The 17,836-nt window shown below is 39.8% G+C and overlaps 1 protein-coding gene across 5 annotated transcripts in view; it reads left to right on the top strand.

The window, feature by feature from the left end:
- The window catches only part of ZC3H12C (zinc finger CCCH-type containing 12C), a 41,802-nt gene extending 24,207 nt beyond the window's left edge, over positions 1-17,595 (top strand). For 4 of the 5 annotated variants that reach the window (XM_068930306.1, XM_068930308.1, XM_068930305.1 and 1 more), the window contains 4 exons: positions 9,034-9,173; positions 12,148-12,382; positions 13,362-13,468; positions 14,286-16,796. In XM_068930306.1, coding sequence (XP_068786407.1) covers positions 9,034-9,173; positions 12,148-12,382; positions 13,362-13,468; positions 14,286-15,682 — 1,879 coding nt within the window. In that variant the 3' untranslated portion in view covers positions 15,683-16,796. Of the gene's footprint in view, positions 1-9,033; positions 9,174-12,147; positions 12,383-13,361; positions 13,469-14,285 lie in introns of all 5 variants that reach the window. The other variant, XM_068930304.1, reaches the window with a different exon arrangement.
- The last annotated feature ends 241 nt before the right edge of the window (positions 17,596-17,836 follow it).

Here is a 17,836-nt window from a genome sequence, read left to right as displayed (position 1 = left end):
TTATTTGGATGAGGTCCACCAAAGCGTCTCCCCTCCTCATTGGGTCCTCCATCACCTGTGTCATGAAGCTGTCACCGGTGGACTCCGGAAGCCTCCTGGATTGCTCGTGCCCTGCTGCGCCGTCCCTCCAGCAGATGTTGGCGTGGTTAAAATCCCCCACGAGGACCAAGGCCTGCCAATGTGAGGTTTCTTCCATTTGTCTGAAGAAGGCCTCACCTACTTCCTCCTGATCAGGTGGTCTGTAGCAAGCACCTGCCACAATGCTGCCCACATTGATCTGCCCTCTAATCCTGACCTACAAGCTCTCAGCTGGCTCATTGCTATCCCTGGGCAGAGCACTATGCATTCCCACTGCTCTCTCACATGCAGGGCAACTCTTCCCTCCATGCCTTCCCAGCCTGTTTTTCCTAAAGTGTCTGTACCGATCCATCACAGCACTCCAGTTACGTGAGGTATCCCACCGTGTTTCTGCGATCCCAGTGAGATCGCAGCCCTGCAGCGACACACAGACGTCCAAGTTCCTCCTGTTTGTTCCCCATGCTGCATGTGTTAGTGTACAGGTACTTTGGAGAGGTACCCAGTCATGCTGGTTTTCCGGTAAAGGCAAGAGAGCTTCCCCCATCATGCTGTCCTCATGGCACTTCCTTATTTATGTGCATAGGCTTGAGGTGGGTACCCTTCAGCATTGTCTTGGTTCATTAAGAGGTGTCTCCTGTCCATGTCACGCAGTACCCCTTGATTACCATCCTGGTCTACTACTTCCTCGCTGTTTTGGGTCACAATCTCCCTGCCCTGTCATTGCCAGTTTAAAGCTCTCCTTCCCAGGTTGACAAGCCTGTTGGCAAAGATGTTTTTGCTCCACTTGGTCAGGCGGATTCTGTCCCCTCATAGCTATCCTTGATCCCTCAAAGAGGGTCTCATAGCTGTAAAAACTGAACCCTTGTTGACACCAGCTGTGCAACCAGTTGTTGACCTGCATGATCCATCCTTTCCTCCTCGGGAAATCAGGTAATATTAAATGGACATTTTAAACAATTAAAAGGGAGGATTTGGGCTTTACGTATAAAAGAACAGTGTTCAAAGCAGCGTGGAATGCCTGAACTGCAGGTGAATTTCTGCATAATCTTGCTCAAATTTCTGTATCTAAATGTCCAGGATGCTGTTATGAGTACCTAACACCTACAGATTGGCAGAGTCTACTCCTTTATTTCCTTTTCAAGGTATTTTCAATTAGCTCACTTCTGAGTAACTAGCTGATGGGAGATGGTGCCTGTGCTTTCAGCAAAATTGTAACTAGTCCTTCGGGAGATGTTTTTGGGAAGTGTCTCCCATGTCCCCAGAGATGGGCAGACCGCAGTCTGTATTCTTATTCCCATGTTACCATAGTTGTAGGCAATAAGACACATACTTGATGGTACCATTTACTATTATAATTATTTTAAAGAGGAATTAGTAGTTTCCCATTAAGGGAGTTATTTGGTGCATGAGGGGGAAAAATGTTATTCTGAAGAAGTTTGAGGTGAGTGATATCCAATAATACAAGTAGGGTGAGGCACCTGTTCTCATCCTGAAGTAGTAGACACTGTGTGCTGCCATGTCTCTGTACTGCATGACTAAGTGTATGCCCGCTAAGCAAGAACATGATTTTGTAAAACATTCGTGAAGACTGGCACAGAGTGAGAGTCTTGCTCTGAGCCTCCCCTCTACCTGACTGGCAGGATACTGCCCCACCTGCATCTCATCTAGTGCCTGAGTAGCTGCAAAATGAGTTGATTCAGCTTCCTAATCCAGGAAAAAAAGATCAAAAAGGATTTTTTGCCATTAGACTTGCAGATGAAACCAACCATCTTCATAGTTGGGAGAACAGCTAGTTCTGGCACAGGGAAGAAAGGATTTATCTGATAATGAGGCTGGATATGCATTTTTGTGTATGTGATTGCATCCAGTCACGTGACAGTGGGTAGATTTGTGAGTTCCTGTGTGATAAAGGGCAGCACAGAGTGAAGGTTGGGCTAGACTAATTTGTTTTTGCCAGCTAGATCCAACCTGTATGCTGTCTGGTGACTAATAACTGTTCTAGAAAACCTTCTTTAGCAAACTGTAGTAAAAATAATGATAATCCTGGTTATTCAGTATTGCTTGGAAAACCTTTGTTATATTTGGAGATGGCATTGCTTGTCATTGGTCCCTTAAACTGAAAGCTGTTCATCGGATGCATCTTGTATATTTCGAATTTCAATGCTCTGATATTGGCTAAATAATATGAACTGGTTAAAGTGTAAAAGAATGAAACAGACCTCCGCTTTCAGCTGAACAGCAGAAAGGTGGCTTTTGTAGCCCATAAGTTGGAGAATTGCCATTTGGTTTTTGTTGGATGCTTCAATATGTTCTTGTTTTTTCGTTGTTTTAGCTTTCATGTTGTTGACTTAAAACAGGATCTTTCCTGTTCCTTTCACAGAACAGGAAGAGTAACTATGTTTAAGCCTAACACACACAGTCTTTTCTCAGAATATTCTTTAGAGGTGAGATTGTTTTTTGCACATATAAACTTAAAATTAGAGCTGAACAGAAGATGAGGTAACTCCTGGAGCAGCTGTAGAGTATGTAGCATTCATTTACCCACAACTGAGAATGAAGTGGGACTAAATGTGGGACCTAGGATTCAGTTGTACCCTACTTGATCAATGATGAATGTTGGCGTTCCGGAGAACTGTGCAGCTTTAACACTACTACATAATATGTTTTTTTTTTTTTTTGCATTTAGATGATATTGTAATGTAAAATCTTAATTTAGAACCTTAGTCCATGTGAGCAAGAGAGGCATTTGTCCATTAACATTAAAAAAAAATGCACTCAACACCTTATTTAGTGTAAACTTCACAGATAGTTACTACAGGGATAACAAACACGTTTCAGTCGACAGTTCTGTGTCCCTCTTTGCTGAAGTTCCAGCTACCCTAAATTTACTCTTAATGTAACTGAGGTAGGCAAAAGAAGCAAAATTTCACCAGGCAGCAACAGCCAGTCATCACCACTCCATCACTACATCTGCCCTTTGTTCTTCAGTGTAGCCTTGGCCTGCTCTTCACAGATCCTGAGGTGTCTCAGTTGAACCTCAGCAGTCTGGAGTAGGCGGGAGAAGGTCCTTTTTCTCCAGATTTAACAGGTTATAAGAGAAGAAACATCTATTTTCTATGTTTCTTTTTCCTAAGATGGAGGAAGCATCCAAGGCGAGCTTTTTAATCTTCTTTCTTTTCCCTTCATTTCAAGACTTTTCTTTATTCCTGAGGTTTAGAGAGAAAGTTCCTTCTGAAGAGGGAAACTGTGTAGCGTATCTGACACGCTCCTTTTCCTTTGCTTGTCCTTTTCAAAGACAAGTTTAGAACTCTGAAGATTGCCTAGAATTAGTTATGAAATAGTCATGATACTTCTTTTGCTGGAACCAAAAACAAGCTTTTGTCGGCAAGAAGCAAGGAATAAGGAACAGAGTTGTTAGCTGCAAAGACAACTGGAAAATTTATTTTATTTATGTGCTTCTGACTCATATTTGTAGTTTTCAGTGGCTACCACGAGTCTCTAAACTTTCATCACTAACAGGAAAAAGAATGAGTTTCAGGTTTACATTAATGTACTGTTGTTGAGAAATTTCTTGCTGAAAACCTACATCTAGACAAAAAGTAAGTCGAGAATCTTGTTGTTGTGCTTACTATTAGAACAACATGAAGATAGCATTGATAAGCAAATAACCAGATGTCGTACTTGCTGTATTTAGATTTTTTTTTTTTTTAAGGCAACCGCCTTCAGAATTGTAGAGGCAACACATGCCGTTTGAGTTTATATATATAGATAGCATGCCATCTGAGCTTGCAGCTTAAAATGAATGAATTTTGTTTTGAATAATTTGAGTAATTAGATTTTACTGAAAACCTCACCCTTAGGATTCCAAAGGCATGTGGGTAATGAACTTTAATTTCCCCTTTTGGAAAATTTTGGCCTGTATATTTAAATGGTGCTTGATGGTGCTTCATTGCACAAATTAAAGGCAAGCTGAAATAACCATTGCATATGTATCTTTTATTTGCAGGAGGAAGGTGTCGATTTGGGTTATTGTTTTTAGCTAAATGCACTCCCCGTTCAGAAAGATATTTCACACTGTACTGGTAGGCTTTGTGCCCAGCCTTCCCTGCAGCTGAATGTTTTAGATATATCAGAAACACACGCCCTGGCTTGACAGATGGGACATAGGCCCAGTAGCCCCAGGCCATTCAGGAATAGCAGCTGGAGGACATACAAGATACCCAAAGGTGCCTAAACCAACATTAGACATCTCTGTTTAGGCCACTAAGTCTTGTCCCTGTGGGCGAGCCAAAAGGCACGTCATTTGGTGGTAGTGAAAGGTTCTCCAGTACCCTGTCTGCACAGAAGTTTTGCCACAACTGTAGGTTACTCCATGCAACGTAACCAAAGGATGAATTGGTTTGTCTCATCTATGTCAGATGTGATTTCCATCTAACGATTTGACTGCATTAGCCACTTCTCAAATTGTGGGGCTGAGCTTAATGAGTACTAGAACCTCATTTAAGACGTTCATCTTCCAGTGACACCAGCAGTTTAATGCAGCATTTTCTTTGTAGTCTGACTTGGTTCTTAAATTATGTTGAGAAGTCACTTCACTAGATAAAAATATTTTTCCAACAAGTAATGATCATGTGGGTAGGAGCTTGTTACTGGCAGCTTTGAGTATAACTTCTCTTTGTCTTTTCTGAACTCTGACTGCCGAGTGCATGACTCTTGCTCTGTCAGACGTCCATGCGCGTGTCCAGCTGGCGACAGAGCGCTTGCTGTACCCTCTGGTGTGAGAGACAGCGGAAGCCCTACAGCTGAAGTGGCATTTTGAAAGATGTTACAGCTTCCACGACGTTTCTCTTTAAAGACCTCAAAGTATTAGAATAATTTGTCAAGGCCTAATGGAAAAGGTTTAGAAACTGCTTTATCCACTTCATATTTCCACCAAGAAAATAAGAAACAAATACAAGACTGATAGAAGGCCCAGGTCTCTGAGAAATGCTTTGATACAAATTATTACTGTGATTAGGAAATTAGTGGAACTTTAACCAAAAAAAAAAAAAAATCTGCCAGGCTAATGAGTCACTAGTCTGATCCAGGGTGGAAATTCTTGTATTTCTATATTATGAGCCAAACACTGTTTTTCTTTTATGACATGATGGAAGAAAATAATTTGGCAGCTCTCTAAATTTATCAGTAGACTGATAACTGTTTTAGTTTTATTGTTCTTGGTTCTAATCAATACACTTTTACCTGTGAAGTATCTTGATATGTAACAGGTTTCGGTTGGATAAGTGCGTATATATTCTGTGGTTTTCCAAATTTGGTAACTCCTTGATGGTCTGAAGATTGGATAAGAGCACTTGTGAAGTTCTGCAAGTATTGCAAATAGTCAGCATTTTAGAAGCATACCACAACTCTTTTCAACAGCTTAGTCACTTGAAAATCTAGTCTGGGGGCTAGGAAGGTAACAGAGAAAATGAAAATGTTCTTATCAGTTGTTTTACCATGTTTCTACTAACTCTGCTAGCCTAGAAAATGCTTCATTGATTTTGCTCAGGAAGTGTTCAGTGTTGTACTACTTCTTTTCTCGTTTAAAAAGAAAACCACAGCTATTAATGGGCCAAATATAAAAATGGTGGTAAAAAGAACCATTCATGCATACTATGAAAGTGAACTAGATAGTTCTTAAGGAGTATTCTTTATCTACCTTTCCACTGACAGTGATAGGTTGCATACACTCAGCAAGCAGGACTCCAGTATCTCAACCAGTATTACTGCCTGTCATCTTGAACACTCTCAGCTTTCATATGCTGAGGTGGGAAGAGATATTTCAAAATATCCTTCTTGGCAAAGACGTACAAACGTTTCTTCTCTTCTTTCCAACTAATCAGAAGGAAAACAAATTCAGAGGAAGAAGCATGGTTTCAGTCTTGTCATCATATGGTGTACCATAAAGCTGATGAAGCAGAAAGACCACGAGAAAGAGAGCATCCAAATTTGCATAGCAACAATACAGAAGAAAAGGACAAATTTTAATCACATGTCATTTTCACAGACTTTCTCACTGGTCATTTAAATTTATTTGGAATTTTTATCAACTCAGATGCCACCTTAGGCGTGTGTCTGAAAAGGAGCAGAAAAAATGTGAAGGTTTAGGGGAGCTATAAATCGGCTTGCTCAGCAGTGCAGAAGAGTTAGTATGCATTGTAATGTTTCCCGTTTCTATTATGCACAGCTACATGTAGAGATTAAGTGTATTTCACTTTTATGTTCTAGATGAAAAGATTTTAACAGTCCGTGTTAGGCGAGAGAGAAACCAGGGAACTAACTGCCTGGTCCTCCCTGGCTGTAAAAATATGCCTAGAATTTCAACCTGATGGAGAGCAATAGGAAGGAATTCTCATTTCTTTCTGTGAGGCCAGGATTTCATTCCAGAAATGACTTCTCAGATTTACTGGAGGAAACAGTCTGTTTCTAAAATGCAGTATAACAAAAAGCTTGTTCACTGTAAGGAGTGAAAAGTGTTTTTATCCATTTGAAACCATGGAGATTGTTTAGAGTAATAACAGTAGAGTGATTTCCCTGGAATTTGACTAGTAGCTGGAACAACTCCATCTCAACTATTTTAGAAAGTATTGCAATATGTTTATGGTTGTGCATGACCTGCTTATAGCATTAACAGTAACTTCTTGTATCAGGCTTTGCAAAGGAGGCCTTATGCTGGAGCACATAGAGAGGAAACTTTAGATTGCTCAAGTCAAAGTAAAAATGTCATGTTCGGCCTGCCCGCGGAGCCCTGAGCGCACCCATGTCCTGTGCTTGTGTTGTCCAATGACACCTCCCTGTGACTTGTCGTGGCCCTTTTTTTGTATGCGTGCGTGCACATTTCAGATGTCTGCTCATGTGCAATTTGGTTTCCTGTTCCTGGGAAGTCATGAAATACACAAAGTTACTACTCTTTCAGCCAAACAAACCCCAAAATAAACATATAATATAAAACCATACCTAGAAAAAAAGTGTTCCTATGTTTTATTATTATTACAATGTTATTACACTGTAATAGTGTATTACATATTACTGTAGGAAGCAGGGAATGTATTATTGCAGAGGGCTATACTCAAAAGCTGAATTGAGATAGATGCATCAGTTGCTCCCGACGAGCTTCCTAGTATAACCCTAAAGGCACAGATAAGCTTAAACTGTCTTTAGAGTGTCCTGTGCCAGCTAAAATCCACAAACTATTATTGCGGTCTGTAACAATTGCAGTTATGAGATTATGTTTCCACGTCCTGCTTCCAGCCTCTTTAGAAGAGGTTGTAGTATAGCTATCCACCTAAATCACATATGCATATGCCATATTCTTTGCAGGTTTCTGCAATCTGAACATTATTTTTAATTTTTTTCTCACTATTGTTGTGGCACTTCGTCCGTTTCACAATTACGCAAGCTCCCTCAAGGTATCAAGGAATGTGTAGGCAATACTGTGTTTTAGAAAGCTGGAAGTAACAGGTACTTTACAATGGTCCTACTAGGAAAAAGAAGCTTATGAATAACTTACTACTGTTTTACTACTATTTTTATTCACCTAGAAACACGCAAGTAGGAGGAACTTTTAGGATCACTGTTTCTAGTCCTCATCATATTGTCCCTTTTACAAATCACTGCTTGATCCAAGAAGTGTCGTCTTACCCTTCTGGAAAGCAGGTTATGCAGTATACGTGCTATACGTGACAAGCAAGTTGAGTGAAAAGTAACAGGCCCCTGTCTTGCCAGTGCGCCTTTTCTGCTACACAGAGCTGTGGGGCTGGGAGAGACTGCAGAAAAAAATTCTGTTATCCCTGTGTGCTTGGGACAGGATGCAGCCCATCCCCTGCAGAGCTGTGAGACTCGTTCTTCAAAGCGTCCACAAGGAGACTGCAAAACATCCCTAGGCAGGTTGTCCCATTCCTCAGTTAGAAAGCCTTTTGTAATATACTGCTTAACTCTTCCTTCTGCAGGTTAGGCCGACCTGTCCGCTCTTACCAGTGGAACCAGTCAGCTCTTGGTCACCATCTTCTGTTTTAATGGCATCCTATGTATTGAAGACTCCACAGCCTGCCTTCTTTTTTCCAGATTAACTAGATGTGCTTTCTGCAACCTTTCCCATAGATCTTGTTTTGCTTTCTTTTGGAGTCGTTCCAGTTTATCTGTGTCTTTCATAATATGCGGTGCCTAGAATTGGATGAAGAAGTCAGCTGAGGACTCAGCTGCCTTTGGAAAATTAAATAATTGCATTTCTCGTCTTACCTCAGACAGTTATTGCACAACAGATGTGCATCTTTTGTTTTGCTTCTGTCTGATGATATTCTACTGAACTGTTGTCTCTCTGCATTTTTTTTCATGCACGTTTAATTTCTGCTTCCTAAGTGCAGTTCTTCGCAAAAGCTTAACTCGGTCTTGTTGATTTTGGACAGTCTCTCTAGTTTGTCTAGTCTGTCTTGCAGAGTGCTTGGCAGCCCTTTTGGCTTGGAGGCGCTCTCATCTTTTTCTTCCTCTGTTTAGATGGGATCTGGAAGATTCCCACTGCAAGAGCTCTGCTCTCTTTTCCCCTACTGCCTTTGCCCACAAGCATTCAGTGTATCTACCAGTGTTTTCTAAATCAATTGCACTCTTCCATGTCAGTATTTCAGGCCTACTGTTTTGCCTCATCAAGTTTCCATGGTGCCTGTTATGCATGTTACTTTTGAGAATTTTTAACTCTCTCTGCTTATATTTGCCTTATTTGTGGAATCTGTGTACGGATATTGCAGACTTGGGCAGATTCAGTATTCCTTCTTGCTTTCTCTCTCTTTGGCCTCTACCATTTTGCGAGTGATGGCCATGTTTGGGCAAGGTTCGAATGAGTAGCTGTATGTTATGCTATATTCCATTTCTGGTCATACAAAATCAAAGCCATATAATTTGGAATTTTAATGTGTGTTTCAGCCATGGGAACAAAGAAGTATTTTCTTGTCGAGGAATAAAATTGGCAGTAGACTGGTTTTTGGAAAGAGGCCATAAGGATGTTACAGTGTTTGTGCCAGCATGGAGGAAAGAACAGTCGAGACCTGATGCTCTTATCGCAGGTAAGCTCGGGTTTTTTTCACTGGTTTGTTTTGCTCCTTGTGCAGCATGAGTGGTACTGTTCAAATGAACAAACCCTTAGCAATGAAAACCTTTATAATAAAAAGTATCTTCAACTTCATTGCAATCTTCAGAAAGCAAAAAGAAAAAACAGTGCCCTGTCCAAGACCTCCTTTGCTGCTTGCCTCATAAGTTTTCACTGAACATTTTTACTTATTTCTTGAAGAATGTAATTGTCATTTTTAAAAATTGCTATACCTATGGTGTATTAGCAGGGAAGAGGTTTAAGTTTTTGATTCACGGACTGATCTTTCTTGTGATGAGTAGATTCTCCCAGACTTTCCTGTCTGCTGGTTACCTACAGTGATTCACTGCGCCTTACACTTGGAATTAATGGAATTATCCTCACAGTAAGCGAGAAGTTCCCCTTTTGATCATTGCTTTTATCAAGTGAGAAAGCCTTTGAAATTTTTATTTTAAGTATGTTTATCCAGGGAAAAAAATAGGGAGGCAGAGGTATTTATTTCTTTATCAAATTCCTTGATTCTTTATGAAGGCTAGAGGGTCATCCTCCCTCCTGCCCTAAAATTCAAGCAGAGGAGAATTCTGAGGTTAAAACAAACCCTGGAATTTAGCAGGTTTGGGGGTTTGGGGGGTTTGTGTTTTTTAGTTATTTTATTTTGTTTTTGAAGATATGGCTGCCTTTAATTAAGGAGAAAAAAAGCTTACGGGAATAGTAGTTACAGCTTCTAAAAGGAAACGGAAGCATGTTGTGATCTTCACATGCATTTCCAAAGACCTGAAAGATATTTACAATACTTCATTTCATTTGCTTAATTGCTACTAGAACATACCTTGTTAATGCAAGAAGATATTTGGAAAGCTGTTTTTGTCTCCTCCTAGCAGGCAGTGTGGAGCCTTTCTTCGAAGGTATTCAGATAAATCTTTGCTATAGATTATTGCAAAGGTAATAAATAAAACTGTAACCCAAGAAGGGAGGAGTATTAGCCCATTGTAAGAGGTGGTCTTGCTCAAGTTGTTTCACTATCACTAGTGTTTGAGGTTTCAGAAAGCGCATCAGCCAAGTAATAAAAATTTGACTATTTAGAATTGATTTGTAATATCAGCTAGAGCTATGGTCTTGTAGCCCAGGAAGGAGTTTTGAGAATTTTAGAATTTAGGTTTAGCTTTGCCAAGTTCTCTAGCAATGAAAAATGAGTTTGCTATGTGTCTTTATGGACCTTGAAAACAGGGAAAACCAAGCTCGGTTATTATGTCTTCTGTAAAATAGAAGTTCTTCGGTTGTCTTATCAGGATGGAGGGAGCCTGTCTGCTGCTAGTCTTGTGAAATAGATTGTGTTGACAGTCCATTTCCAAAGATAAGCACTTGAAGTATGTGGCCAGCTGGAATTTTGAAAAAGTCTGAAATGTCTGATGTAAGGATGGCTCTAAACTGTCTATTTGTGGAAAACCTCTTAGACTAAAGAACAGCTGCGTCTTTCTTATTGTTACCTGCTATTCATCTAAACATGGCAGGTATTTTATTCTTAGTAGGCAACAATATCGCTTTCCATCAGGCTCTTATTACCACAAGGGGGAAAAATGAATACAAAATGGCTGGATTTCAAATCTTGTATTTTTTTCTAGTAAGCAGATAAATGTGTGTCTCAAATATATTGCTCAAATGTAACATTATTGCAGTATTTCTTCCTGTTGGAGTCTTTTTTCTAGATGGAAGATGTTCCCCATCAAGTTTCTTGTGCTACAAAAGAGTTGAGTTACTTGAGATGCAAACCATTATTAAAGGCCAGGGGTCGTGTTCACTGTGCAAGCATCCTCTGCAGTTTTAGATATTGCCTGTTTTTTTTATTTATTTTCATTTTAAAACTTGCCCGCTCTGTGGGCAGCGATAGCAAGCAGAATTGACAGAAGAGGATATGTGCCCCAGACCTTGGTGTGCTGGTGCTACATCCAGTGTCTTGGTTCAGCTCACCCTCACTGGTAGTCTGAGCTCAGCTTTCCAAGCTCCTTGGGAACTCCATATTTCACAGGGAGAAAGAGAAAATGCTGTTGGTTCAGTGACTGAAGGGCAGTGCAGAACAAGAAGGAATTATGCAAAATATTAAATATACTTATTTAGCTGAATTAAAGAGAAATCTGTTTGGATCTGTTTTATGTATAAAATTTTATGTCCTTCAAGGAGAAATACATTCTGAACTGTTACTATCACTAGAAGACCTATTTGCTGTTGTTGTTCCTTTCTGTAATTTGGTTACAAGGTGACATCAGAAGTCTTTTTAGAAGAGGCTGTTAAAGTCTGTGAAGAGCCTGCGTGTTTTTACAGGATATAGGTTTTCTAGTCCTTGTGTGCACTGGTGGCAACCCCTGTTCGTGATGGGGAGGGATTTCTATGAGGCAGCCCCATTAATATGAGCAACTGGAAGTATTTCAGAAGCTGCTTCTTAGTGGGTACCACACAGGGATGGAAGAGGTCTGTTTCTAACAAGGAGCTCAGTTATGGGAAACCGTTGACGGTAGGAGCTCGTAGACTTCAAGGTAGCGCCCCTATTCACTGAAATGTCCAAAAAGATTAAAGCTTTTTTTTTTTTTTTTTTTTTTTTAACCTCCTCAACCAGAGAAGGTTTTCATGGGCACTTTGATAAGTAGTATTTCTTTTAACCACAGCAAAGTGAACAAGGTCCCCTGTGTTGTTCTAGAAATGGTCTGGAGGGGTTATGGGCTTGGGGGGGAGGGGGGGGTTGTTGTTGTTTGGATTGGGATTTTCTTTTTGGAAAGTATTGTCAGTTGACTGCTGACTGTTAACTTCAAATACCATGCATTCAACGCTTTCTGCTGGACTATTTCAGATGTGTTTAGTCCCAAATGCTTGGATTTTCTTCCTCAAATCTAGTGTGTTTGGAAATCAAAAAACATGCTCTTTTGTTTTTTTTAACTTCTGATTCTTAATCCTTGTAGACCAAGAAATCTTGCGTAAATTAGAAAAAGAGAAGATCCTTGTGTTCACACCATCCCGTCGAGTGCAAGGAAGAAGGGTGGTATGCTACGATGACCGATTTATAGTGAAATTGGCCTTTGAGTCAGACGGCATCATTGTTTCTAATGATAACTACAGGGATCTAGCTAATGAAAAGCCAGAATGGAAGAAGTTCATAGATGAACGCTTGCTGATGTATTCATTTGTTAATGACAAGTAAGTTCTTATCTTTATACGTGCCACTAAAATAACTGAGAAAGGGACAATTTGAAGTCTTGTAGGAATTTGTTAGCTTCTACCCAAATCATTAGCTACGTATTAGGAAAATAAAAGGATTAGTCAGTCACAGATTTGGTGTTCTGATTAGAAGCATTTGAACTCTGTTTTTTGCCAGAGCATTTCCAGAACAATTTCTTTAAATTTTTTATTCTAGAAAGTTTTCCTCTTTTAGTATATGCCAAAGTGCATGATATATTTGATGTATGCTACGGTATAGGATTCCTATTCTCTTGATATACCAAGCCAGTATTTTTGGGTGCCTATGGTTAGATTCCTAAATCATAGAATCATAGAACAGCTCAAATTGAAAGGGCCCTCAGGAGGCCTTTATTCAAGCCATCTGCTCGGATCCATGTATGGTATCTTCGTATACCTGGCGTAAGTATCACCTGCAGTTACTATCAGTAACTTGTAGTGGGAGTGACTCAGTACTCTGCCAATCAGGCACCTGTATTTGAGTGCCTGAATGCTGATGTAAGAGCCTTTGGTACAGACAAACAGCATATTTTTGCAAATCTAGTTGTGGCAGTTTAAGAAGTTGATGCCTGTGTTGCCGCCCCACCAGTGGTTTAGGAATGCGTTGTGTGCAGCCCTGCTGTGCTGCCGAGCAGCCAGCTGGGCTAGAATGAAGGTGGCTGAAGCAGGCTCACCTGTCTATTTCTGGTACTCATCTCTGCAGGCAGTGCCTGTAGCAGAAATGTGGTCTTACACAGTTGCAATACAGTAACATCACTAGCTGCAGGTGTTTTCAAAATGGCCTTCTAATTACACCCTAAATCTCAAATAACCCAGGTTTAAAAATTTAAGTATATGAGGTTATGGTGTGGGGACTCAATCGTGAGGTTCTGGTGTTTCCATGACGATTATGAAAAGGCCTATTTATTTCTGTAACTTTTTTTTTTTTCCTTTTTTATAGATTTATGCCTCCTGATGATCCTCTTGGCCGCCATGGCCCAAGTCTGGACAATTTCCTTAGAAAGAAGCCTATTGTACCAGAACATAAGAAGCAACCATGTCCATATGGTAATTTGATTTAACTCATCGGTTTTCTGTACTGCTGGGACTGAAGATCAAGTTCCTGCTTTATTTTAACGCTACCTAAAATAAAAAACTTTTAAACAGAGGTTTTACATCGTTATCTTAGCTTCTGAACTTTTGAAATGCTGAGCACTGGAGCTGGTGGAAACTGCAGTGATTTTTTTCACTAGTTAAAGAGTATGTTTTTACCTGCCAGTTGAGCTAAAGGAGGAACTTTTGTTAATAATTGGTAGGAAGAGGTCCAAAACAGCACCTAAATTCTGCAGGGTCCAGAAAGCCCTTCTCTAATGTGCCTAGGCCATAAGGCGACTAATAATTCTTCCAGAAAATGGATTGAGCTGCCTGAATTTTAGCTGCTGAGCATCCCAGCAGGCACACCACCATCTTGACTGAATTTCTGGTGGTCTTAACGACTCTGTGGGATTTTCACATTAAGTTTCCCACTTGTATATCTCCTTGGCACAATATAGCAAATATGTACCCACTGACAGCGTCAATCATACTCAGCTCAAAATGTGGCTGGCAGTAGTAGCAAGTATGTACACACTGACAGTGTCATATTCAGCTCAAAACATGGCTGGTAGTAGTGGTCAATCTGCCTGGAGCTCTAACTGCAGCACATTACCACCTCTTTTTCCCACAGCATAAGAAAGGAGATCTTAGATCTCATGCTGTGACACACACAGACATTTGCAAGATCTTTCAAATCACCAGTAAAACTTTAAATGAAGGCCATTTCCATTGCTTAATGATTAACAGATTTTGATTTTATGTTTTTATCTCATTATGTTTGTATTAATAGGGAAGAAATGTACCTATGGACACAAATGCAAATACTATCATCCAGAAAGAGGAAATCAGCCTCAGCGATCTGTAGCTGATGAACTTCGTGCCATGTCTAGAAGCACAGCTGCCAAGGCTACAAGTGAAGGAGGACTGGTAAAAAGCAATAGTGTTCCCTGTAGCACTAAGAATGAAGGCACTTCTGAGCTGAAGCGTGTTGCTCCAAAGAGGCAATCGGATCCCAGTATAAGGACTCAAGTCTATCAAGACTTGGAAGAAAAGCTTCCCACCAAAAACAAATTGGAAACCAGGTCTGTACCTTCTTTAGTTAGTATACCAAGTTCCTGTGCTGCAAAACCCCAAAGTACTGCACCTTTAGTCAACGGCCTTCCATCTGGAGTTCACTTCCCACCTCAGGATCAAAGACCACAGGGACAGTATTCTACAGTGATGATGGCAACCAAAAATCATGGAACACCAATGCCTTATGACCAGTATCCAAAATGTGAGTCTCCTGTGGACGTAGGGTATTACTCTATGCTAAATGCATATTCAAATCTAAGTATATCTGGTCCACGTAGTCCTGAAAGGCGCTTCTCCTTGGACACAGATTACAGGATTAGCTCTGTAGCTTCTGACTGCAGCAGTGAAGGGAGCGTGAGCTGTGGTAGTAGTGATTCCTATGTGGGTTACAGCGATCGCTCTTATATGAGTTCACCTGACCCACAGCTGGAAGAAAACTTGAAGTGCCAACATATGCACCCCCATGGCCGCCTTAACTCTCAGCCCTTCTTACAAAGCTACCATGAGCCTCTAGCACGAGTGCAAAGTTATAGTCATGAAGAACCAAAGCATCACCACAAACCTCCAGTTCCATACGTGGCTGTGCATCTACAGCATCCAACAGTCAGTGCTCGTTCTAGTTGCCCGAACGACTACTCTACATCTCAGAGTCCAGCACATTCAAAGACCATGCATCTGGGGAGAGCCCTTGTGTCCACAAGAATAGACAGCATTTCAGATTCGCGTTTATATGATAATTCTCCATTAAGACATAGAAAGCCTTATTCTGGCCAAGATGGGCTTGGAAGTTGGGATAGGCCAAATTATGGAATCGATGCGTACGGCTATCGTCAGACCTACTCTTTACCTAGTAACCCCACGCAGCCGTGTTATGAGCAATTTGCCTTCCAAAGCCTACCTGAACAGCAGGACCAGACTTGGCGTGTACCTTACTGTGGAATCCCTCAAGACCCTCCAAGGCATCAAGACACCAGGGAGAAGGTTTACATAAACCTGTGCAACATCTTCCCCCCTGATCTTGTGAGAATTGTTATGAAGAAGAACCCTCACGTGACAGATGCTCAGCAGCTCGCTGCAGCCATTTTAGTGGAAAAATCTCAGCTAGGTTATTGAAAGATGATGCATCTTTGTGGTGTCTAGTAGTTTTCAGTTCAGCTCTAATGCTGAGGGAGGTTTGCTACAATAGCATTTGGGATCTCCTTCTCAGCAAGGAGGTTATATAGTAATCCATTTATGTGAAATACTGTATCATGGAGTCTGTATGTATAACCCCATGCATTGGAAGTAACTGATAAATTTTGTGTACTAGCTTGAAAATTTTTTAAAGGCTATATTCATGTTGGAGAAGGTTCCAGTTTAAATTTATGTGTGTGTGTGTGTATATATATGTATGTGTGTGTGTGTGTGTGTGTGTATATATATACACACATATATATATGTATATATATGTGTGTATATATATATAGTCTGTGGTCTCTAGTTATAATCTTTGGTGCATCAGGGGTTTATATGCAGCACTTTCTCTATCCTTGTTACATGTTTTTGGGATTTTTGTTTTTGTTTTTTAACTTGCTGGATGTTTGTCCTTGGGCTGCACGGCATTAAAACGACCTGCAGAAAGAGGATTTTGCTACTTCTGGCAGACAATTTTCAAGCCAAGTTTCTGAACTTTTTACAACAGTATAAATATGTTTTTGTTTGTTTGTTTTGTGGACTTTTTTGTGCTATAATCATCTATTTATAGAAAACAAAGATTTACTACAGCACTGACTTTATTTTTTAAACAAATTAAGTTACCAGTTAATGGTGAAATGGGTAACAAGATATTAGTAATTTATAGTATGGCACTTTTCATTGCTTGTTTTGTTTTGTTTGAAAAGGTATGTGTTTTGTTATGCAGTTGATTAGTAAGATCAGATGCAATCAGAGGAAAAAAAATTTTTTTTACTAATTTATGGATAAGGTGAAAGCCTTATTGCCTGATTTTCAAAGGTGCTGAGAATTTGCAGCTCCCGTTAAACCTAATAGAAACTGCAAATGCTCAGGACGTTCTAAAAGCAGGCCACCCGGTTTCGACTCCCATATGTTGTTGTCCAGCTGTGTGTATTTCTGGTCAGTAGAAATGGGCCTGAAATCTTAGGGTTCCTTTCAGTTGTTTTATGTCTTTTTCTTTGTATTGCTGCACAAGTATACTGGATAAAATATGCTTTTCATAAAATATTTACCTGTTTTTAAATAATTTAATTATCTCAATGCAAGTTTTGTATTTAAGATACTGTTCGATTTTCTTGCTATTTATCAAGGCTGGCCTGAAAAGGTTGTGTGTGTTGAGGATATGCAACATTTATTAACTGCACTATGGTAATGGTATTGTAGCTGAAAATAATAACTTAAACCTTTTTTCTTTCTGTTTTGGTTGGGGACGGGGGTGGGGGGAAGGGATTGGGAGGAGATAAAATATTGTATTTGTTCCTGAAGTTAGTTTTTGGCCTGTTGTATCTACACAAGGCCTGATTCTTGCCACAAATAGTGTAGTTTTAGAAACAGACAAAGCAGTCTGTTTTAGTACTAGTAAGGGATATTTCTGGTTTTAAGTCATGGGTTTTACTAGCACCTCATAAGCTTTTTTTATATAATAGAAATAGATTTTGCAATTGATGACAAATGTATTTATGTGACATAGTCGGTTGCCTACAGTTTTAGGTTTCCATGCATTGTAATGTTACTCAGTGTTAAAAATCACTAGTTTACAATGTTACTGCTGATAATTTTGGTACACTTACTGAAATTTAAAGTAAGGCCCTGAAGAACCAGAAAGTACCTTTTACTGTTGATACAAATTGTATCTTTTAAACTGAGAACTATTTTGATTTGTAGATCTAGTGGAAACACAAATGTATAACTATAATTAGTCTTTTGGGCAACATTTTATCCCTTATTTAAAAATTATAGATATCAGACATAGAATAAGAGCTAGGCAATTAAAAATAGTTATTTATTTAGGTGTCTGTCTCAATTTTACATGCTAAAAAGAAAAAGAAACTATTGGCATCTTCTTCCTTCTAAAATCTTTATAGTATAAACTCACTAAAATAAAGGTAAAATGCTGCCTGAAAATGATGTCCAAGCACCTTTGAATAGGAAGACATTTTCACTACTTGTGCGACACCATGTGTTGCAACGAGTAGGATTTGGGTATACAGCAAATGCTTCTAAAAAGCATTGTGCTTATAGACATATCCAATAATCTGAACCATGTTCAGCAAA

This window comes from Struthio camelus, chromosome 1, assembly GCF_040807025.1.
Source record: "Struthio camelus isolate bStrCam1 chromosome 1, bStrCam1.hap1, whole genome shotgun sequence".
In the NCBI taxonomy this organism is placed as follows: Eukaryota; Metazoa; Chordata; class Aves; order Struthioniformes; family Struthionidae; genus Struthio; species Struthio camelus.
Note: the sequence above shows the minus strand (reverse complement) of the source record. Positions and strands in the feature narration are given on the sequence as shown.